Genomic DNA, 23,953 nt, shown 5'->3' with positions numbered 1-23,953 from the left:
AGACAAATTTACACTACAGAGAATTAAATAAACAAAGAACTAAGGAGGCAGAAATTAAAATTAAGTGAATCAATTTATAGGAAAGAAAACTACAGGACAATATTTAATAATACCAAAAACAACACTAAAGGGATATGGGATATATTAAACTGTATTATCAAAAATAGTTTAGCACAATAAGTTCCACATTCCACATTTCATTTTCATTTTCATTCCACATGTTTCTTCCTGTTTTTCCATGGAGTTCTAATCTCCTGTGGCTGTTGTCCCTGCTGCAGTGGATCAGTGTCGCCCCCTGCTGACAGTCTGGCAACATAACAACATACACACACACACAGGGGAAACACACACATGTTCTTCTGACTGGAGATCGATATTATCATTAATATTTTAACTCTTTATGGTTCAGTAGTAGAAATAAACAGCAGTGCAAACACCAGTCTCTCTACTCAGATTACAGATGCCCCCCACCACCGCTCCTCCTCCTCCTCCTCCTCCTCCTCCACTACGTCCTGTTTAAAGTTACTTTCACTTTTCACCACGCGGTTGTGTCGCAGTTTATTTCCTCGTGTGAAGGTAAGGTGAACAGTCTGAATGTTTTCCTCGTTAACACCTGTCGTTACCTGAGTTTTCTGTCCTTCAACTTGTCGTTGTGTTGTTGTTGTGTTATTATAATGTTACTGTAGCTGAGTCAGAGCTGTAGCTGTAAAGTCTGGACCAACAGAACCGTGTCCTCCATGTTGTGTGGATGTTGTCGGTAGAAGCGCTGGAATAAGAGCAGAAGCTGTTGCTGCCTATCACTGATCAATACTGACTATTAGCCTACTGCTTATCACGTATCAATACTGACTGTTTCTGTCTATCACTGATCAATACACCTCATGTCGTCATCAAAATGTTCAGTTTTCTTTATTGATGATTGATTTTCCAGTTAGATACAGTCTATTGATGAACATTAGTCTGATCAATACTCAACTGACTGTATTGGTGATTGATTTTCCAGTGTTGATCAATGTTCAGCATCAGGTTCTTCACAGTAACTGAGTACATTTAGTGCAGTACAGTTGTGAGGTACTTGTAGGCCTACTCTCCTTGAGTATTTCCTTGTTGTGCTACTTCCTGCTTGTACTGCAGCTCATGTACCAGACAGGTGAAGCTACTGGTCACTTTCCAGCTGCAGGTTGTAGATTAAAAACACCTGATGAGCTCAGAAACACACGATTAAAGATGAAACCACAGCATGTTTGTCCTGTGACTCTGTAGGTTACATCAGCTCACTGACTCATTAGAATGAATGAGAAGAGGAGCAGCTGGACACTGTCTGTGGTTACACACAGCAAACACTCTGGGTTATTGATTATTGGACACTAATCATCAATATTAGGGCGGCACAGTGGCGCAGTGGGGAGCGCAGTGCAAGAAGGTCCTGGGTTTGAATCCCCAGCCCCGGCCGGTCCTTTCTGTGTGGAGCATGTTCTCCCTGTGTCTGCGTGGGTTTCCTCCGGGTACTCCGCTTTCCCCCACCACTAAAAACATGTCAGCTAGCTAATCCTCCAGTCAGTGCCCCTGACCAAAGAAAGAAAGAAAGAATTTCACTGTACTAGCTGTATAAGTGACAAATAAAGTACCTTCAATCAACATTTTTCAAGCAGAAATTGTCAGTTTTCAGCCTCAAAAACTGAAGATTTCCTTGTTTTCTCTGTTTGATTTGACTGTAAACTGAATATTTTAGTCTCTTTGAGACATTTGAAGACGTGGCCTCAGACTGAGAGGAACTTGAACGCATCATTTGTCTGTATTTTGTGACATTTGATGGAGCAGACGATGAATGGATGGACAGAGACAATAAGTGTCAGTGGCAGCTGGAGAGTGTTTTTCACTCTTTGAATTTCCAGTGTGAGTGAAATGAGTGAATGTTGTGATAGTGGAGCTGTGAGGTGAAATAAGTCTTGGCCCAGTTGTTGTGTGTGTAATAATCAGCTGTAGCTTGTTTGATCCAGTGGTTTTCTACAGGGACGCTGTCCACACAGAGACTGTGTCACATCAACTCAGTGGATCTCAGTCCTTGTGTGTGTCAGTGGATGGAAACAGTGGTCCATGGATCATGTTGCTGGGCTGCAGCTTCATGACGCCATCTAGTGGACTGATAGTAGAAGTACAGCAGCTGATGGCAGCTTCCTCTTCCTCACTGCTGTGACTGCATTCAACTGACACTGATATGAAGCAGAGGAGAAGAGCCAATCAGTGGAGGAGCAGCTGGAGACATGATGGACATGTGAGCTGCTGTGCAGATGAATGATGTGTGTTTCCTCTGCAGGTGAAGCTACAAAGTGTGTGTGAGCTGATGTGGATGTGAGCTCAGCAGCATGGATCAGTGTGAGGACAGAGAGGAGGGAGCCCCTCCCTCTAAAACCAAGAGCCAGACCACAGGTCAAAGGTCAGTTGAGCATCTCTAACTGTCCATGACTCAGATCACTGCTCCATCATTATTCACACTCAAAGCTCTGTGTGTGTTGTGTTCAAGGCCAAAGCAGCAGCACAAGCCACAGTCTGCTGGACCTGGACCTGGACCTGGACCTGGACCTGGACCTGGATCCAGTGATGAGTCCATTGGTCGTCGTCAGTTTAACAAGACGCAAGCTTTATTTGAAAGGTCAGAATTTAAAACAATCAGAATGTTTGTTCTCTATAAAAGTCAGTTGTTGTGTTTATTAAAAGATTGAAGATATTTTTCATCAGTTTTTCTCCAACATGCACATTTATCAGTTGTGTTGTTGTTTCAGGATCCAGCAGCAGAGACCAGACTCTCCTGAACCCAGCTGTCTGTCTTTAAAGAGCGACGACTCAAACAAGCGACTCATTGACTTTAAAGGAGGACATGGATCAGCTGATCAGATGTAAGACAAAACTAAATTAATTTGAAGTGTTGGAGCTATTTATTTATTGTTAGTATTTACTGCTGTTTAGTTTAGTATTTTGTTTAGTGAGTATTTAGTTTTGGTTATTCTCAATCAATTTACTTGATTTCATTATGATTAGATTTCTATAGTGTTCTAGTTTATTATTTGTTTACTTTAGGTGTTTCTTGTTTATTATTTGTGTTATGTTTCATTTGGGCACAGTAGAAGGGCACCTGAAGTTATATAGGTAGGCTGTCAGTAAGGGACCAGCATGCACCTGGGTGGGCAAATGGTTTTTTACCGGAGCGGGAGAGGCACAGGAATAAACCACGATTTTTGTTGAAACTGGACATTTGTTTGGACATTATGTTTTTCCCATCCGCGTACACCACAACCCATGGTGCAACAGTGGCTCTTTGATTTCTATAATTTGAAGTTTGATTTGAAACTTTTATTTGTTTGACAATCGGCTACTACATTAAGTTTCTGTTGAAAGTTCTTTCTGTGGAGTCAAATTTCAATGATTCTCCATAAAATCAAAATTATAACTCAGACACACATTGTCCAGCTGCAGTAAAGAGTCCCTGCCTGAACATCCACATGTTAATATTCAGTGATGCTCACAGTGCAGCCCAGTAGCAACAGGAAATATGTCAGCACCATCTGCTTCAAACAAGAAGTAACCACTGGGTTAAAATCATAATTTCATTTACATTAAATATTCATGGTCTTGTTTCCACTTGGTGGAAGGAACATGGTGATGTTGGCTGCATCAAAACTCAGGTACAGATAGAAACTTCAACTCTATAGAATCAATCCACAGAACAAGATGAACGGTAAAAGGGGCGGCAGTGGCTCAGGTGGTAGAGCGGGTCGTCCAATAATCAGAGGATTGGCGGTTCGAATCCCCGCTCTCTCCCAGTCTCTGTTGTAGTGTCTTTGGGCAAGACACCTAACCCAACTTGCCTCGTGTGCATGCGTATGAATGATAATGGTGGTGGTCGGAGGGGCCGTTTGGCGCTAAATGGCAGCCACGCTTCCGTCGGTCTGCCCCAGGGCATATAAATGTAGTCCGTTATTATTATAAAAAAAATGTCATCACCGTGGTTCAATCTACAGGAAAAAAGTCAAGGATTGTTTTAGGTATCAAGGTTCATGTTTTTTGTGTTCATTTTTTTGAAAACCTTGAACTATGTAACATAAGTTGTGTTGTTGTTTCAGGATCCAGCAGCAGAGACCAGACTCTCCTGAACCAAGCTGTCTGTCTTTAAAGAGCGAAGACTCAAACAAGCGACTCACTGACTTTAAAGGAGGACGTGGATCAGCTGATCAGATGTAAGACAAAACTAAATTCATTTTAAGTGATGGAGCTATTTATTTATTGTTAGTATTTAGTGCTGTTTAGTTTAGTATTTTGTTTAGTGAGTATTTAGTTTTGGTTATTCTCAATCAATTTATTTGATTTCATGATTCGCTGCCATATTGTACAATGTTCGACTCACCGGTTGCTTCCGCTCCCCACCTGTAGCTTCCTGGCAGACCGGCGTCCTGCTCCAGCGTCCTGCGTGTGTCGACCTCCATCCGTCGTCACGCGGTCGCGGCTTTGTCAATTCATTTTTGTTTAGACGAGACAATAACTAAAACGATAATTCACTCTTGAGGTGGAGGGGGTCCTTGGCTTCTCCTCGGGGCGGCAGCCTCCTCTCCACGAGACTCTCTTTGGCTTTTTCCCAGCATTCACTTGCTCCTTCCGCTCAAGTCAGACTTAAGCAGCCAAACAGGCAACCAATCAAAACATTACACAATATGGCAGCCCCCCCCTTCTCAAACCTACGAAAGTGACCCCAACATTTATGTTTTGTTTCATTTGGGCACGGTAGGAAGGCACCTTAAGTTATATAGGTAGGCTGTCGGTAAGGGACCAGCATGCACCTGGGTGGGCAAATGGTTTTTTACCGGAGCGGGAGAGGCACAGGAATTTTCTTTGTTCTTTGTTTGCTCGCTTTTTGGTTAAATAAACCACGATTTTTGTTGAAACTGGACATTTGTTTGGACATTATGTTTTTCCCATCCGCGTACACCACAACCCATGGTGCAACAGTGGCCCTTTGATTTGTATAATTTGAAGTTTGATTTGAAACTTTTATTTGTTTGACAATCGGCTACTACATTAAGTTTCTGTTGAATGTTCTTTCTGTGGAGTCAAATTTCAATGATTCTCCATAAAATCAAAATTATAACTCAGACACACATTGTCCAGCTGCAGTAAAGAGTCCCTGCCTGAACATCCACATGTTAATATTCAGTGATGCTCACAGTGCAGCCCACTAGCAACAGGAAATATGTCAGCACCATCTGCTTCAAACAAGAAGTAGCCACTGGGTTAAAATCATAATTTCATTTACATTAAATGTTCATGGTCTTGTTTCCACTTGGTAGAAGGAACATGGTGATGTTGGCTGCATCAAAACTCAGGTACAGATAGAAACTTCAACTCTATAGAATCAATCCACAGAACAAAATGAACAGTAAAAAAATGTCATCACCGTGGTTTAATCTACAGGAAAAAAGTCAAGGATTGTTTTAGGTATCAAGGTTCATGTTTTTTGTGTTCGTTTTTTTGAAAACCTTAAACTATGTAACATGAGTTGTGTTGTTGTTTCAGGATCCAGCAGCAGAGACCAGACTCTCCTGAACCCAGCTGTCTGTCTTTAAAGAGCGACGACTCAAACAAGCGACTCATTGATTTTAAAGGAGGTGGATCAGCTGATCAGATGTAAGCTGTAACTGACAGTCAGACTCAGGTTATTGTAGAAAAGAACCAGTTTGTAGGATGTGTTGTTGGACCAGGTCTGAAACCAAAGTGTTGTGAACGTCCTCAGGGGACATATAAAGTCCATCTTGTATTATCTCTCTGTCCTGATGTTGACTTGACACTGATTCCTCCACAGAGTGGACCAGGAGAGCTCAGAGGTTCCCAGTGGTCAGTCTGCCCAGCAGCATCAAACACACCTGGACTCCATATTTATGGTGAGGACATGTCCAACAGCTGCTGTTACATCTGTTATGTTCACAATCATCTCCATGCTGCACTTTGACACCAGTGGATTGTCAGTCTGTCCAACATGGATCTGATGTTTGGCTCCATGGTTTTAGTTTGATGCTGTCACTCATAGAGTTTCTGTTCCAGCTGCTGGAGGAGAACATGGTCACTTTTGTCAAGAACGAGCTGAAGAAGATCCACAAGGCTCTGAGTCCAGATTACCCAGAATGCTCAGGGAGTCAGAAGGAGGATGAGGAGGATGAAGAGCAGAGGAGGAGCAGCAGAGAGGCATTAGTGAAGATCACAGTGAACTTCCTGAGGAGGATGAAGCAGGAGGAGCTGGCTGAGCATCTGCAGAGCAGTAAGAGGATTTCTCTAAAGATTCAACATGATGGACAAATGAGAGATTCACTGACATCAACACATGGAGGAAAACATGTTCATATAGTCGTTATTTAGAGGAATTAAAATGTTATATTTTCTTGTTGATCTCATTTCTTGTGTTTTCATTCAGAATATTTTGCTCCAGTTTGTGGACGTAAACTCAAATCTGCCCTGAAGAAGAAGTTCCAGTGTGTGTTTGAGGGGATCTCTAAAGCAGGAAACCCAACCCTTCTGAACCAGATCTACACAGAGCTCTACATCACAGAGGGAGGGGCTGGAGAGGTCAATGATGAACATGAGGTCAGACAGATTGAAACAGCGTCCAGGAAACCACACAGACCAGAAACAACCATCAGACAAGAAGACATCTTTAAAGCCCCACCTGGAAGAGACCGACCAATCAGAACAGTGATGACAAAGGGAGTGGCTGGCATTGGGAAAACAGTCTTAACACAGAAGTTCACTCTGGACTGGGCTGAAGACAAAGACAACCAGGGCATACACTTCACATTTCCCTTCACCTTCAGAGAGCTGAATGTGCTGACAGAGGAAAAGTTCAGCTTGGTGGAACTTGTTCATCACTTCTTCTCTGAAACCAAAGAAGCAGGAATCTGCAGGTTTGATCAGTTCCAGGTCGTCTTCATCTTTGACGGTCTGGACGAGTGTCGACTTCCTCTGGACTTCCAAAACACTGAGATCCTGACTGATGTGACAGAGTCCACCTCAGTCAACGTGCTGCTGACCAACCTCATCAGGGGGAACCTGCTTCCCTCTGCTCACCTCTGGATAACCACACGACCTGCAGCAGCCAATCAGGTCCCTCCTCAGTGTGTTGACATGGTGACAGAGGTCAGAGGGTTCACTGACCCACAGAAGGAGGAGTACTTCAGGAAGAGGTTCAGAGATCAGCAGCAGGCCAGAGAGATCATCTCCCACATCAAGACCTCACGAAGCCTCCACATCATGTGCCACATCCCAGTCTTCTGCTGGATCACTGCTACAGTTCTGGAGGAGCTGTTGAAGACCAGAGAGGGGGGAGAGCTGCCCAAGACCCTGACTCAGATGTACATCCACTTCCTGGTGGTTCATCTAAAACTGAAGAAGGTCAAGTATGATGGAGGAGCTGAGACAGATCCACACTGGAGTCCAGAGAGCAGGAAGATGATTGAGTCTCTAGGAAAACTGGCTTTTGAGCAGCTGCAGAAAGGAAACCTGATCTTCTATGAATCAGACCTGACAGAGTGTGGCATCGATATCAGAGCAGCCTCAGTGTACTCAGGAGTGTTCACACAGATCTTTAAAGAGGAGAGAGGCCTGTACCAGGACAAGGTGTTCTGCTTCGTCCATCTGAGTGTTCAGGAGTTTCTGGCTGCTCTTCATGTCCATCTGACCTTCATCAACTCTGGACTCAACCTGATGTCACAACAACAAACAACCTCCAAGAAGAAGAAGAAGAAGAAGACTGAAACAACAGGAGTCAAATCTGCAGAGACAAACTTCTACCAGAGTGCTGTGGACGAGGCCTTACAGAGTCCAAATGGACACCTGGACTTGTTCCTCCGCTTCCTCCTGGGTCTTTCACTGGAGACCAATCAGAACCTCCTACGAGGTCTGATGTCAAGGACAGGAAGTGACTCATTGTCCAATGAGAAAACAGTCCAGTACATCAAGAAGAAGATTGAAGAGACTCCCTCTGTAGAGAGAAGCATCAACCTGTTCCACTGTCTGAATGAACTGAATGATCGTTCTCTAGTGGAGGAGATCCAACAGTCCCTGAGATCAGGACGTCTCTCCACAGATAAACTGTCTCCTGCTCAATGGTCGGCTCTGGTCTTCATCTTACTGTCATCAGAAGAAGATCTCGACGAGTTTGACCTAAAGAAATACTCTGCTTCAGAGAAGGCTCTTCTGAGGCTGCTGCCAGTGGTCAAAGCCTCCAACAAAGCTCTGTAAGTGTAGAGACAGTTGGATTTATTCATCATTACATAAAAACCCTTTTGTTCTGGCAACAGGTCAGATGTTAAATTCCTTTCTTTCCTCATAATCATCTCTTCAGACTGAGTGGCTGTAACCTCTCAGAGAGAAGCTGTGAAGCTCTGTCCTCAGTCCTTAGCTCCCAGTCCTCTAGTCTGAGACACCTGGACCTGAACACCAACAACCTGCAGGACTCAGGAGTGAAGCTGCTGTCTGGTGGACTGGAGAGTCCACACTGTAGACTGGAGACTCTCAGGTGAGGATCCATCCAGCTGTTTATCTGATGACACTTGAACACAGCAGCAGGTGTTGACAGAGGGTTCCTGTGTGTTGTTGTGTGTGTTCAGTCTGTCAGGATGTCTGGTCACAGAGGAAGGCTGTGCTTCTCTGGCCTCAGCTCTGAGCTCCAACCCCTCCCATCTGAGAGAGCTGGACCTGAGCTACAACCATCCAGGAGCCTCAGGAGTGAAGCTGCTGTCTGCTGGACTGGAGGATGCAGACTGGAGACTGGACTCTCTCAGGTATGGAGAGGCTGTTGCAGCCACACACACTGTCTGATAGAGGAGGAGGATCCAGAACATTTTCTATGGCCCCGTTCACACCTGTTCACACCTGGTATTAACATCTGTCTCAGGTGATCAATGCATTTATGACATCAGATACCATCACTCAGACCATATCCAGAGGTGGTGTAGGCCACAGTGAAGCTCCGCCCACTCCACTGACGTCCTCTGTCTCAGTCTGACTCGTCCCAACACAGTTTATACTGAAATCCTGGAGGGACTGATAATCACGCAATATAGCAGGTTGTAGTCTCCATAAAGTGAACCACAAAACCAAAAACAATTAATTTAATCCAGAGGAGTAGTAGAGAAACAACTCGGTGCTAACCTGTTCATCTGCATATTTTGTGATTTTACAATCACTATCCCCTTGTTCATGGTGTAAATGATTTGAAATGAAAACCTCCGAGCTGCTGACTTCAGGCCGGTCGCTGCCCATTACAACGATTTCAAGGTGTAGTGCAGGAAATATGCTCCGCTGTAAACACGGTGTATTTTATTTTGAAAATTAACCGGGTGTTTTATTTTATATTTTGCACACAATTCCCTGTCCTGCATGACCTGCTCTGTGCTGATGCACCGTGCTCTGGCATCCGGCAAAAATAGAAGCTCTGCATATGTGTTGCGGAGGGCTGCCGGATGCTGGAGCCGTAGCAGACCCGGAGTTGGTGGAATCTCACACTCACTGGAATTTATCAGTGAGAGTCAGAGTGAAAGTGTGTCTCTCACATGGAGAAAAGACATGATGAAGTGTTTCCTCCTCGTCCTGCTCTGTATCATCACTAGATAAAGACTCCAGCTCCTTCTTCTCTGTGCTCAGTGTTCATCCATACATACCAGCCTCCATGTGAACACAGTGATAAAACAGTGTGTGTGTGAGAGCCATGTAATGTCCATGTGTGCATGCTGACAGAGAAGGTGCTGCTCTGACCCCCCTCCTCCTTTCAGGGTGGAGCCTGCTGGAGTCCCATGGTTGACACCAGGTCTGAGGAAGTGTAAGTCTGTTTTTACTTTGATTCATGGAAACAAAGCAGCACATTCAACCATCTTCACACTGTCACATCACTGACCTCATGAGTCTTCATCAAACTGTCAATAACTGATCACATGATCAATAACTGCAGCTGTGTCTTGTTCTCTCCATCAGATTCCTGTCCACTCACAATCGACACAAACACAGTGAACACAAAGATCAAACTGTCTGACAACAACAGGAAGGCAACACTTATGGGGAAGGATCAGTCATATCCTGATCATCCAGACAGATTTGACCGGTGTCCTCAGCTGCTGTGTTCAACTGGTCTGACTGGTCGCTGTTACTGGGAGGTCGAGAGGAGAGGAGAGGTTTATATATCAGTGAGTTACAGAGGAATCAGCAGGAAAGGAAACAGTAATGACTGTAGGTTTGGATCGAACAATCAGTCCTGGTGTCTGAGCTGCTCTGATGTTGGTGGTTACAAAGTCAGGCACAATAACAGAGAGACACGTATCACCTCCTCCTCCTCCTCCTCCTCCTCCTCCTCCTCCTCTGTCTCTGACAGAGTAGCAGTGTATGTGGACTGTCCTGCTGGCTCTCTGTCCTTCTACAGAGTCTCCTCTGACTCACTGATCCACCTCTACACCTTCAACACCACCTTCACTCAACCTCTGTATCCTGGGTTTGGAGTCTTCTGGTCCAGTTCTGGTTCCTCAGTGAGTCTGTGTTGAGTGAACCAGAGTCTCCTCCTGTCACAGAAACCTTCTCACTGTTGAACAGACAGTTCAGTCTCTTCATGTCTGTCTCTGTCTCTCACTCACGTTTTCACATTTATGGATTAAACCAGTTGATTTCTTCTCAGTGATTCTTGTAAACGTCGTCCTCTTCCTTTAAAGATGGAAGTGTCGATTATAACAGGATAAAAACCATGGTGACTTTTACTTTGGTAAGAGTCTGATGTCCCTGTCTAACCCTCTGAAGCTCTGTCAGGCTGGACGGGTGATGCTAAAAGAAGAATTTTAAACATTTTTGTGCAGGCTTCAGTGATGAATCATGTCTTATAAGCTTGTCTCACTCCTCTCTCTCTCTCTCTCTCTCTCTCTCTTATTTTTCTGGGATAAAGGGGCAGATTCTACATAAGATTATAGCCTACTTCTTTCTGCTCCCTTTTGTTGAGATTTGGGAGGTTTTTGTTTTTATTGTAGCTTATTAAAATGCAATGATCATTTTTCTGACTGATTTATTGCCTGATGTCGCTGTGTATCTCACTTTCTTCCCCCCGCCCTCCGCCTGTTGTCTTCGTTGTCACTTTGTTGTCGCTCCACAGAGCGCACATGACTAATTAATATGCACGTGCTGACCATATATGGTTGTGTCTAGACGTTCCGGGGGCGGAATATGAGGTGTGTTCACATGCGCACCATTCTTGGGTCCAGTGTGATTTATCAAAGAGAAATTGCGGAGAGTTGTGCACGCAGTTTGATAGATCTGAAAAAGGTGTAAATATTGTGGGTGTCTTTTCGCCGTAGGCCTAAGCAAAACATTTAGTAGCAGCAGTTTTACACTGCTTACTTACAGTTTTGATAAATGAGGCCCTAGGCCCGAAGCCCAGCTCAGACGCTCACAGATGCAGCTCCGCGGCTCATACTTAAATCGAGGAAATGGGAGGTCGGATTAATGGGTAGTCGGAGAAAGGGGAAGTCGGACTGACGTCACGCGCCCTCACTCATCTCGTTAACTGAAAAGAATAGTTCAACCAAAAATGAAATTTCCCTCATTATCTCCTCCCCCTCATGTGGACTAAGGGCTGGGAGAAGTTTCAGAGTCCTCCGTGGCTTCTCTGAGTTACAGGGGGTCTCGGCGTAGCAGTGCATGTCCATATGACGGTTGCAAATGGATACCAACTGTCTTCGTAACAAAAAGACACACCAAAAAACATCCAAATACCTCCATGCTGCTCGTATGTAATGTCCCTCTTGTATTGAAGCCCAGAAATGCGAAATTGTCCCAAAAAAAATTAGTCCATATTTCAAGCTTGTTTGCGACGGAAGCTCCTCTTCCTGGTCCATCCAAATCTCGCAAGATTTGCTCGTATGTAATTTCAATTTTGGGTGAACTATTCTTTTAATATTATTAGATCAATACTCAGAGTTGTGTATCAGTGCTGGTGGATGTGACTGTCTCTGACCTTTGTGTAGAGTCTGTGTGAACGCTGCCTGAATCCCTGTAGATCAGCTGTGACACATGGGAAGATGTGCTGGCTGATGAATCCAGGTGGACAGCATGTGATGTAGCAGCAGCAGCTGTGATGAGCCTCTGTCATGAGCCTTCATGGAGCTCACAGGTCGTCAGCATCCATGAAGGAGAAGCTGTTAGTGAAGAAAACTCCAGTCAGACCATGGTGAAGCACACTGATGTTTCCACAAGCTGACCTCCTGCTTTTAACAGCTATTTAATTTACTTTTCTTTAAACACTGTAAAAGCTACAGGACAGATAACTGAAATAAAATGAGCTTCAACAAACAGTCAAATATTAACTGTATCTCACATTAACCAGACACATTAAAATCAATATATTTACTGATATGTGACATTTAAAGGGGAACTATACAAGTCTGGCAGCTTCTCCTCTGTGTTGCTAACCCTCCACCCCCACCTGGCCATGTGCATTTGTTTTCAACGAAGCCGACCAGATGACAATCCATGGAGCAGTGGATAACATTATTTAACATTATTTATCATTATTTTATATACGTGTTTTGTTATGTCCTTGTTGTCTGCATTCTTATGTCGTTTATAATACTATGTTTTTCTGTCACTGTACTGTTTTTATGTTTTGGGACTTATGGAAATTATAATAATCCGGCACATTTACATGTTTTTATATGTTCATTAATGTGCACTGTCCCACCCAAATAAACAAATAAAGTAAAGTAAAGTGTTACCATATGTATATTTGTGTAGACTTATCTGTCATAAAGAAGAGATTATGGGTTATTGTGGGGCGTGGTGCTGCTGGGACCAGAGCTGGGACACCGGGTCGTGCATAGTTCCTGTTTAACATGAGCACATGAGCAGCTAGAGAGTTCACATCACTGTGACACAGCCTGGATAAACACCAGTCTGCTGCTTTTCATGAAGCCCCGGGAGCAACAGGTGAATCCGGCAGCAGCTCCTCTAGTCACTGAGTCCACATCAGGTCCACCTCACTGTTACAATCAGGTAGACGATGGTGTTTCGGTAAAGTCTTGTTGAGCCTCAGTTAAAACCTTCTTCAGGTTCAGGAGGTTCTGTCAGAGGCTGGTGAAGAACTCCAGCAGAACCACGGCTCCACAGCACAGTGGTTTTCAACAATGAAGCTAAACGTTATCTATTAAACACTGATCTATTATCATCTATTATATTATTGTTGTCAGTCTTTTTTTTTTTATTAATTTTTTCATGTATTGTATACTGTACTTTATAAGTAGGCATAGTACTGTTATGTGTTTGTTTATTTTTTAATGCATTTTAATTATTGTAGTGCTCAAGTCACCTGCCCCATACGGTTGAAAATTAGCCAACGTGGCTAAACCGGCATGTTTACAGAAATGTTTATTAATGTGCATTGTCTCTGTATATTTAAACCAATAAATTCAAATTCAAATTCAAATGTTATTTTGTGTTTTTTAATTTTTATTTTATTTTGGACATTAAACTGTAATATAAGGTGGAGGCTTAAAAATAAGCCCATTGTGGCTTTTTGCCTCTCCCTGCACTGTCATGTTTTATGTTGTATTCTTTTAACTTTGTGCAAAAATAAAAAGTAAAGCAAAGTAAATCTGCTAAATCCCAATAAACACAGAATGACTGATGAGTTTATCAATACAATGTTCAGCATGAGCCTACATCCAAAAACCACTGGACCCAGCAGAATCACAGCCCATTGTGCCGCCTTAATGGACCACATATTCACCAATGAGACAGAAAACAAGCCAGTGAGTGGACTATGAATCTCTGAGCTCAGTGACCACCTACCAGTTGTTACAGTTGATGGCAGCGTAGCGGTTCAGTGCTTTCTCATGCGTCGTGTAGTTTCACAGAGGACAAGGACCGTCACTGTCAGACTCCCATCAGACTTTATTTACATCTGGTAATGAAAAGAGGAGAAATAATCTCTGCATCAGGCTTCACAGTCACAGCTCAGGATGACACACACACACACACACACACACACACACACACACACACACACACACACACACACACACACACACACACACACACACACACACACACACACAGGAACAAAATAACCTTCACAACACTCTCTGCCTGTTCAACAGTCACGCTGCTAGGATTAGCCACAAGCTAACATGAAGCTATCAAAGTGAGTGAAAAGCTTTTCCGTATCAATGAACTTGTCATGTCTCTCACTCAGCATCATCACAGAACATCAGCAGTTGTTGTCTGGAGCAGATCTTCACCTGTATGATCAATAAAGTCACCTTTAACCCTCAAATAGAAAGTTATATTAACGGAGCTCAGTACAAGTCAACCTACCACCAGACTCCCACAGCAGACTGTTGCCTAGAAACGGGGTCAACCCGCCAAGTCTGCAGGTGCAGCGTTTCAAAATAAGAGCTTCTAACTCATACATAATATTTTTTTAAAAAACGAGAAAATGAGTGAACAGGCAGGTAAATAATAATGAATCAAACGTATTGCACCTTCCATAAAAACAGAATTACAGTTAGTGGAATCACTATAACTCCTTAACTCTAGACAAAGCGGCCAGATAAAAACAAACAAAGGAAGACAGAGGAAAGCATGAATGTGTTAAAGCAGGGGTTCTCAACTAGTCTCACTCTGGTACCCACATTTTCCCATGGTCATTAGGTCCCACTTTTATAGAATTCAAACCAAGCACTCATTTAGCTCTTTATTGAGCAAAGTGCATTTCAGGGCACATGAATGAAACTGAGGAGTTACCATGACAACTGCATGTACGGAAGTGAATAATATCAAACTGCACAAAATGGAGACCAACAAAACAACAATATATTTGACTTCTAATGCATCTCTGCATTCAGAGCATATTCACAAGTGAATAAATATCAAATTGCACAAAATAAAGACCCACAAAACAAAACAAGATTCACTGCATTCAGGCCACATTAATAAGAAACTGAATTCAGAGCAAATAATAAGAAACTGAGGAGGACCATTACAACTGCATGTGTTCACGTGACGTGTGCCTTTCAATATAAGTTATTTTTCAAAATAAAAGACATGTCCAACATCAGATGTGCATAAAATATCATTTACTTTTTTGACCAGCTGTCCGCGACCCATCCAGAACGGGTCCGCGACCCACTTTTGGGTCCAGACCCACCAGTTGAGAACCACTGTGTTAAAGAATGACTTGCTGTCACAACATTGCTGCACAGTTTATAATGGAAACGATATTGACAATGCAATGGAACATTTTAAGAATAGTCACATCATTATAACAAAAACTGTCCAAAACAACAAAGCAGCAAACTTAAGTATACCATGGATCATGAAGGGATAAGGCTACAAAACGCCTGTAAAAAGACAAATTTACACTACAGAGAATTAAATAAACAAAGAACTAAAGAGGCAGAAATTAAAATTAAGTTAATCAATTTATAGGAAAGAAAACTACAGGACAATATTTAATAATACCAAAAACAACACTAAAGGGATATGGGGTATATTAAACTGTATTATCAAAAATAGTTTAGCACAATAAGTTCCCCTTCAGTTGGCTATTTCATTCCACGTTTTTCTTCCTGTTTTTCCATGGAGTTCTTCTCCTGTGGGTGTTGTCCCTGCTGCAGTGGATCAGTGTCGCCCCCTGCTGGCGGCCTGGCAACATAACAACATACACACACAGGGGAAACACATGACTGGAGATCGATATTATCATTAATATTTTAACTCTTTATGGTTCAGTAGTTGAAATAAACAGCAGTGCAAACACCAGTCTCTCTACTCAGATTACAGAAGTGACCCCCCCACCCCCGCCCCTCCTCTTCCTCCTCCACTTCCTGTGTAAAGTTTACTTTCACTTTGACTCATTTGTTATGTCGCAGTTTATTCCCTCGTGTGAAGGTAAGGTGAACAGTCTGAATGTTTTCCTCGTTAACACCTGTCGTTACCTGAGTTCTCTGCCCTTCAACTTGTGGTTGTGTTGTTGTTGTGTTATTATAACGTTACTGTAGCTGAGTCAGAGCTGTAGCTGTAAAGTCTGGACCGACAGAACCGTGTCCTCCATGTTGTGTGGATGTTGTCGGTAGAAGCGCTGGAATAAGAGCAGAAGCTGTTGCTGCCTATCACTTATCAATACTGACAGTTGTCTTTATTGATGATTGATTTTCCAGTTAGATACAGTCTATTGATGAACATTAGTCTGATCAATACTCAACTGACTGTATTGGTGATTGATTTTCCAGTGTTGATCAATGTTCAGCATCAGGTTCTTCACAGTAACTGAGTAGATTTAGTGCATTACAGTTGTGAGGTACTTGTAGGCCTACTCTCCTTGAGTATTTCCTGGTTGTGCTACTTCCTGCTTTTACTGCAGCTCATGTACCTGACAGGTGAAGCTACTGGTCACTTTGCAGCTGCAGGTTGTAGATTAAAAACACCTGATGAGCTCAGAAACACACGATTAAAGATGAAACCACAGCATGTTTGTCCTGTGACTCTGTAGGTTCCATCAGCTCACTGACTCATTAGAATGAATGAGAAGAGGAGCAGCTGGACACTGTCTCTGTGTCCTCACCATTCATGTCTGTGGTTACACACAGCAAACACTCTGGGTTATTGATTATTGGACACTAATCATCAATATTAGGGCGGCACAGTGGCGCAGTGGGGAGCGCAGTGCAAGAAGGTCCTGGGTTTGAATCCCCAGCCCCGGCCGGTCCTTTCTGTGTGGAGCATGTTCTCCCTGTGTCTGCCTGGGTTTCCTCCGGGTACTCCGCTTTCCCCCACCACTAAAAACATGTCAGCTAGCTAATCCTCCAGTCAGTGCCCCTGACCAAAGAAAGAAAGAAATAATTTCACTGTACTAGCTGTATAAGTGACAAATAAAGTACCTTCAATCAACATTTTTCAAGCAGAAATTGTCAGTTTTCAGCCTCAAAAACTGAAGATTTCCTTGTTTTCTCTGTTTGATTTGACTGTAAACTGAATATTTTAGTCTCTTTGAGACATTTGAAGACGTGGCCTCAGACTGAGAGGAACTTGAACGCATCATTTGTCTGTATTTTGTGACATTTGATGGAGCAGACGATGAATGGATGGACAGAGACAATAAGTGTCAGTGTCAGCTGGAGAGTGTTTTTCTCTCTCTGAATTTCCAGTGTGAGTGAAATGACTGAATGTTGTGATAGTGGAGCTGTGAGGTGAAATAAGTCTTGGCCCAGTTGTTGTGTGTGTAATAATCAGCTGTAGCTTGTTTGATCCAGTGGTTTTCTACAGGGACGCTGTCCACACAGAGACTGTGTCACATCAACTCAGTGGATCTCAGTCCTTGTGTGTGTCAGTGGATGGAAACAGTGGTCCATGGATCATGTTGCTGGGCTGCAGCTTCATGACGCCATCTAGTGGACTGATAGTAGAAGTACAGCAGCTGATGGCAGCTTCCTCTTCCTCACTGCTGTGTGACTGCATTCAACTGACACTGATATGAAGCAGAGAAGAAGAGCCAATCAGTGGAGGAGCAGCTGGAGACATGATGGACATGTGAGCTGCTGTGCACATGAATGATGTGTGTTTCCTCTGCAGGTGAAGCTACAAAGTGTGTGTGAGCTGATGTGGATGTGAGCTCAGCAGCATGGATCAGTGTGAGGACAGAGAAGAGGGAGCCCCTCCCTCTAAGAAACTGTGTGGGGGACGTCAGAGCCAGACCACAGGTCAAAGGTCAGATGAGCATCTCTAACTGTCCATGACTCAGATCACTGCTCCATCATTATTCACACTCAAAGCTCTGTGTGTGTTGTGTTCAAGGCCAAAGCAGCAGCACAAGCCACAGTCTGCTGGACCTGGACCTGGACCTGGACCTGGACCTGGACCTGGACCTGGACCTGGACCTGGACCTGGACCTGGACCTAGACCTGGATCCAGTGATGAGGCCATTAGTCGTCGTCAGTTTAACAAGAGGTGAGCTTTATTTGAAAGGTCAGAATTTAAAACAGTCAGAAAGACTTTTCTCTCTAAAAGTCAGTTGTTGTGTTTATTAAAAGATTATAGATATTTTTCATCAGTTTTTCTCCAACATGCACATTTATCAGTTGTGTTGTTGTTTCAGGATCCAGCAGCAGAGGACAGACTCTTCTGAACCCAGCTGTCTGTCTTTAAAGAGCAACCGGTCAAAGGACTGGGACGTTGACTTTAAAGGAGGATGTGGATCAGCTGATCAGATGTAAGACAAAACTAAATTAGTGTTGGAGCTATTTATTTATTGTTAGTATTTAGTGCTGTTTAGTTTAGTATTTTGTTTAGTCAGTATTTGGTTTTGGTTATTCTCAATCAATTCATCTGATTTCATTATGATTAGATTTCTATTAGTATTCTAGTTTATTATTTGTTTACTTTAGATGTTTCCTGTTTATTATTTGTGTTTTGTTTCATTTGGGCACGGTAGGAGGGCACCTGAAGTTATATAGGTAGGCTGTTGGTAAGGGACCAGCATGCACCTGGGTGGGCAAATGTTTTTTTTACCGGAGCGGGAGAGGCACAGGAATTTTCTTTGTTCTTTGTTTGCTTGCTTTTTGGTTAAATAAACCACGCTTTTTGTTTGGACATTATGTTTTTCCCATCCGCGTACACCACAACCCATGGTGCAACAGTGGCCCTTTGATTAGTATAATTTGAAGTTTGATTTGAAACTTTTATTTGTTTGACAATCGGCTACTACATTAAGTTTCTGTTGAACGTTTTTTCTGTGGAGTCAAATTTCAATGATTCTCAGACACACATTGTCCAGCTGCAGTAAAGAGTCCCTGCCTGAACATCCACATGTTAATTTTCAGTGATGCTCAGAGTGCAGCCCAGTAGCAACAGGAAATATGTCAACACCATCTGCTTCAAACAGGAAGTAACCACTGGGTTAAAATCATCCTTTCATTTACATTAAATGTTCATGGTCTTGTTTCCACCTGGTAGAAGGAACATGGTGATGTTGGCTGCATCAAAACTCAGTTACAGATAGAAACTTCAACTCTATAGAATCAATCAACAGAACAAAATGAACAGAAAAATTGGATATTCTGAGGAAAAAAATCCTTCATCATCGTGGTTTAATCTACAGGAAAAAAGTCAGGGATTGTTTTAGGTATCAAGGTTCATGTTTTTTGTGTTCATTTTTTTAAAACCTTAAACTATGTAACATGAGTTGTGTTGTTGTTTCAGGATCCAGCAGCAGAGACCAGACTCTCCTGAACCCAGCTGTCTGTCTTTAAAGAGCGACCGGTCAAAGGGCTGGCTCATTAACTTTAAAGGAGGACGTGGATCAGCTGACCAGATGTAAGCTGTAACTGACAGTCAGACTCAGGTTATTGTAGAAAAGAACCAGTTTGTACGACGTGTTGTTGGACCAGGTCTGAAACCAAAGTGTCTCTGTCTGTTGTGAACGTCCTCAGGGGACATATAAAGTCCATCTTGTATTATCTCTCTCTCCTGATGTTGACTTGACACTGATTCCTCCACAGAGTGGACCAGGAGAGCTCAGAGGTTCCCAGTGGTCAGTCTGCCCAGCAGCATCAAACACACCTGGACTCCATATTTATGGTGCGGACATGTCCAACAGCTGCTGTTACATCTGTTGGGTTCACCATCATCTCCATGCTGCACTTTGACACCAGTGGATTGTCAGTCTGTCCAACATGGATCTGATGTTTGGCTCCATGGTTTTAGTTTGATGCTGTCACTCATAGAGTTTCTGTTCCAGCTGCTGGAGGAGAACATGGTCACTTTTGTCAAGAACGAGCTGAAGAAGATCCACAAGCTTCTGAGTCCAGATTACCCAGAATGCTCAGGGAGTCAGAGGGAGGATGAGGAGGTGTTGGACGGTGAGGATGAAGAGCAGAGGAGGAGCAGCAGCAGAGAGGCATTAGTGAAGATCACAGTGAACTTCCTGAGGAGGATGAAGCAGGAGGAGCTGGCTGAGCGTCTGCAGAGCAGTAAGAGGATTTCTCTAAAGATTCAACATGATGGACAAATGTGACGTTCACTGACATGGAGGAAAACATATATATTCATTCATATAGTATAATATAGTATAGTTCATATAGTCGTAATTTAGAAGAATTAAAGTGATACATTTTCTTATTGATCTCATTTCTTTTATGTTCATTCAGGATATGTTGCTTCCGTTTGTGGACGTAAACTCAAGTCTGTCCTGAAGAAGAAGTTCCAGTGTGTGTTTGAGGGGATCTCTAAAGCAGGAAACCCAACCCTTCTGAACCAGATCTACACAGAGCTCTACATCACAGAGGGAGGGGCTGGAGGGGTCAATGATGAACATGAGGTCAGACTGATTGAAACAGCGTCCAGGAAACCAGACAGACCAGAAACAACCATCAGACAAGAAGACATCTTTAAAGCCCCACCTGGAAGAGACCGACCAATCAGAACAGTGATGACAAAGGGAGTGGCTGGCATTGGGAAAACAGTCTTAACACAGAAGTTCACTCTGGACTGGGCTGAAGACAAAGACAACCAGGACATACACTTCACATTTCCCTTCACCTTCAGAGAGCTGAATGTGCTGAAAGAGAAAAAGTTCAGCTTGGTGGAACTTGTTCATCACTTCTTCTCTGAAACCAAAGAAGCAGGAATCTGCAGGTTTGATCAGTTCCAGGTCGTCTTCATCTTTGACGGTCTGGACGAATGTCGACTTCCTCTGGATTTCCACAACACTGAGATCCTGACTGATGTGACAGAGTCCACCTCAGTCAACGTGCTGCTGACCAACCTCATCAGGGGGGACCTGCTTCCCTCTGCTCACCTCTGGATAACCACACGACCTGCAGCAGCCAATCAGATCCCTCCTGGCTGTGTTGACATGGTGACAGAGGTCAGAGGGTTCACTGACCCACAGAAGGAGGAGTACTTCAGGAAGAGGTTCAGAGATGAGGAGCAGGCCAGAAAGATCATCTCCCACATCAAGACCTCACGAAGCCTCCACATCATGTGCCACATCCCAGTCTTCTGCTGGATCACTGCTACAGTTCTGGAGGAGCTGTTGAAGACCAGAGAGGGGGGAGAGCTGCCCAAGACCCTGACTGAGATGTACATCCACTTCCTGGTGGTTCAGTCCAAACTGAAGAAGATCAAGTATGATGGAGGAGCTGAGACAGATCCACACTGGAGTCCAGAGAGCAGGGAGATGATTGAGTCTCTGGGAAAACTGGCTTTTGAGCAGCTGCAGAAAGGAAACCTGATCTTCTATGAATCAGACCTGACAGAGTGTGGCATCGATATCACAGCAGCCTCAGTGTACTCAGGAGTGTTCACACAGATCTTTAAAGAGGAGAGAGGCCTGTACCAGGACAAGGTGTTCTGCTTCGTCCATCTGAGTGTTCAGGAGTTTCTGGCTGCTCTTCATGTCCATCTGACCTTCATCAACTCTGGAGTCAACCTGATGTCACAACAACAAACAACCTCCAAGAAGACTGAACCAACAGGAGTCAAATCCGCAGAGACAAACTTCTACCAGAGCGCTGTGGACGAGGCCTTACAGAGTCCAAATGGACACCTGGACTTGTTCCTCCGCTTCCTCCTGGGTCTTTCACTGAAGACCAATCAGAATCTCCTACAAGGTCTGATGACAGGAAGTGACTCATGGTCCAATCAGGAAACAGTCCAGTACATCAAGACGAAGATTGAAGAGACTCTGTCTGCAGAGAAAAGCATCAACCTGTTCCACTGTCTGAATGAACTGAATGATCGTTCTCTAGTAGAGGAGATCCAACAGTCCCTGAGCTCAGGACGTCTCTCCACAGATAAACTGTCTCCTGCTCAATGGTCGGCTCTGGTCTTCATCTTACTGTCATCAGAAGAAGATCTGAACGAGTTTGACCTGAAGAAATACTCTGCTTCAGATGAGGCTCTTCTGAGGCTGCTGCCAGTGGTCAAAGCCTCCAAAAAAGCTCTGTTGGTGAAAAGATAGCTGGATTTATTCATCATTACATAAAAACCCCTTTGTTCTGGCAACAGGTCAGATATTAAATTCCTTTCTTTTCTTGTGATCATTTCTTCAGACTGAGTGGCTGTAACCTCTCAGAGAGAAGCTGTGAAGCTCTGTCCTCCGTCCTCAGCTCCCAGTCCTCTAATCTGAGACACCTGGACCTGAGTAACAACAACCTGCAGGACTCAGGAGTGAAGCTGCTGTCTGGTGGACTGGAGAGTCCACACTGTAGACTGGAGACTCTCAGGTGAGGATCCATCCAGCTGTTTATCTGATGACACTTGAACACAGCAGCAGGTGTTGACAGAAGGTTCCTGTGTGTTGTTGTGTGTGTTCAGTCTGTCAGGATGTCTGATCACAGAGGAAGGCTGTGCTTCTCTGGCCTCAGCTCTGAGCTCCAACCCCTCCCATCTGAGAGAGCTGGACCTGAGCTACAACCATCCAGGAGCCTCAGGAGTGAAGCTGCTGTCTGCTGGACTGGAGGATCCAGACTGGAGACTGGACTCTCTCAGGTATGGAGAGGCTGCTGCAGCCACACACACTGTCTGATAGAGGAGGAGGAGCTGGAACATTTTCTATGGCCGCGTTCACACCTGGTCACACCTGGTGTTAACATCTGTCTCAGGTGATCCATGCATTTATGACATCAGATAGATAGATAGATAGATAGATGGATGGATGGATGGATGGATGGATGGATGGATGGATGGATGGATGGATGGATGGATGGATGGATGGATGGATGGATGGATGGATGGATGGATGGATGGATAGATAGATAGATAGATAGATAGATAGATAGATAGATAGATAGATAGATAGATGGATAAATAGATAGATAGATCGTCAATACGACAACTTCACTCAGCTGAGCCAATCAGATCGTTTGTTAACCCTGCTGTGTCCGAGAGGGAGAGAGAAAGTAGACGGAGTGATGACAGCATGTCTTGGCCCCGCCATAAAAGAAAACAGTTGATGCTGAAGTCAAAGGCGAGCCGCCGGGCGGATTGTGGCCGCTGCCTTGGTTTAAGCATGTGAGTGTGCATGGGGGCCGTTCAGATGGGTCTCTTGCGCGCACAAACCCATTACTTTCATGTGCGCTCACAACCGAAAGTGACGCCGTAGTGGTGCGTATTCGGTGCAACGTGCTTGTTTCCTGCTTCTCCTGCTGGTGTTGTGTCAGACCCCCGGTTCTCCCTCGGTCTGTAAACATTTTCACAAGGAGCTCTGCCCCGTTTGATAGGAGAAGGAAGCCTGTATGCGGAAAGACGTCGGCTCCGAGAAGAATGTGTGTTATAGAAGAGAAACACCCATTTCAGGACTATTGACTAGAACAGAATATACCTAAACATGGCACAGATGTACATGTATTTTTGCTCTTAAAGATATTCTGGATTTGTACAACAGACAAAACTCCACAATTTTTATGTGTTTTATTGATGCCTCTAAGGCCTTTGATCGTGAATAGAGGGGTTCCCATGTCACTTATAAGAATCTTGATTTTTTGGTATTCACACCAGACCAGAGGTGGCAAGTAACAAAGTACAAATACTTCGTTACTGTACTTAAGTAGATTTTTCAAGTATCTGTACTTTACTTGAGTATGTATTTTTCTGACGACTTTTTACTTTTACTCCCTACATTTATATGCAAAATTATGTGGGTTTGAACACTTTAGCGCAGTGGACTGACTGGCAGAGATGAGAGGTGATGAAACGCTGTTTAAAAATTATTATTATTATTATTATTATTATTATTATTATTATTATTTTGTGAGAGACTGTGGCGGCCCAAACGTTGGGAGACACTGTCTCTGGTCAGTTCAATCTTGATTATTCTGTCTGAACTTTTTTTGTTTAACAAAATTATCAAATGATGTAGGTTTCATTAACGGCAAAAATTCATTTTTAC

The 23,953-nt window shown here is 43.6% G+C and overlaps 2 protein-coding genes and 2 long non-coding RNA genes across 4 annotated transcripts in view; all 4 read left to right on the top strand.

The window, feature by feature from the left end:
• Positions 1-23,953, top strand: part of LOC146975367 (protein NLRC3-like) — a 76,995-nt gene that overhangs the window by 46,964 nt on the left and 6,078 nt on the right. The window contains exons 3-8 of the mRNA XM_085796615.1: positions 19,264-19,377; positions 19,563-19,641; positions 19,802-20,033; positions 20,211-22,008; positions 22,116-22,289; positions 22,381-22,554. Of these exons, the coding sequence (XP_085652741.1) occupies positions 19,264-19,377; positions 19,563-19,641; positions 19,802-20,033; positions 20,211-22,008; positions 22,116-22,289; positions 22,381-22,554 (2,571 nt within the window). The remainder of the gene's footprint in view (positions 1-19,263; positions 19,378-19,562; positions 19,642-19,801; positions 20,034-20,210; positions 22,009-22,115; positions 22,290-22,380; positions 22,555-23,953) is intronic.
• LOC146975368 (uncharacterized) lies at positions 558-17,982 on the top strand. Its single transcript, XR_015037438.1, has 3 exons — positions 558-576; positions 17,638-17,772; positions 17,860-17,982. It is a non-coding gene; the product is annotated as an uncharacterized LOC146975368 (long non-coding RNA).
• On the top strand, positions 4,109-6,299 carry LOC146975370 (uncharacterized). Its single transcript, XR_015037437.1, has 3 exons — positions 4,109-4,235; positions 5,852-5,930; positions 6,091-6,299. It is a non-coding gene; the product is annotated as an uncharacterized LOC146975370 (long non-coding RNA).
• On the top strand, positions 6,936-10,671 carry LOC146975369 (NLR family CARD domain-containing protein 3-like). The gene is made up of 4 exons (XM_085794606.1): positions 6,936-8,276; positions 8,384-8,557; positions 9,780-9,859; positions 10,012-10,671. Exons 1-4 carry the CDS (start codon positions 7,165-7,167, stop codon positions 10,569-10,571), a joined length of 1,926 nt encoding a protein of 641 aa, XP_085650732.1. The 5' UTR covers positions 6,936-7,164; the 3' UTR covers positions 10,572-10,671.

Source organism: Trachurus japonicus, chromosome 13 (genome assembly GCF_045865225.1).
Source record: "Trachurus japonicus isolate A0001 chromosome 13, Traja_1.0".
Taxonomy (NCBI): domain Eukaryota; kingdom Metazoa; phylum Chordata; class Actinopteri; order Carangiformes; family Carangidae; genus Trachurus; species Trachurus japonicus.
This window is presented reverse-complemented; position numbering and strand designations above follow the sequence as displayed.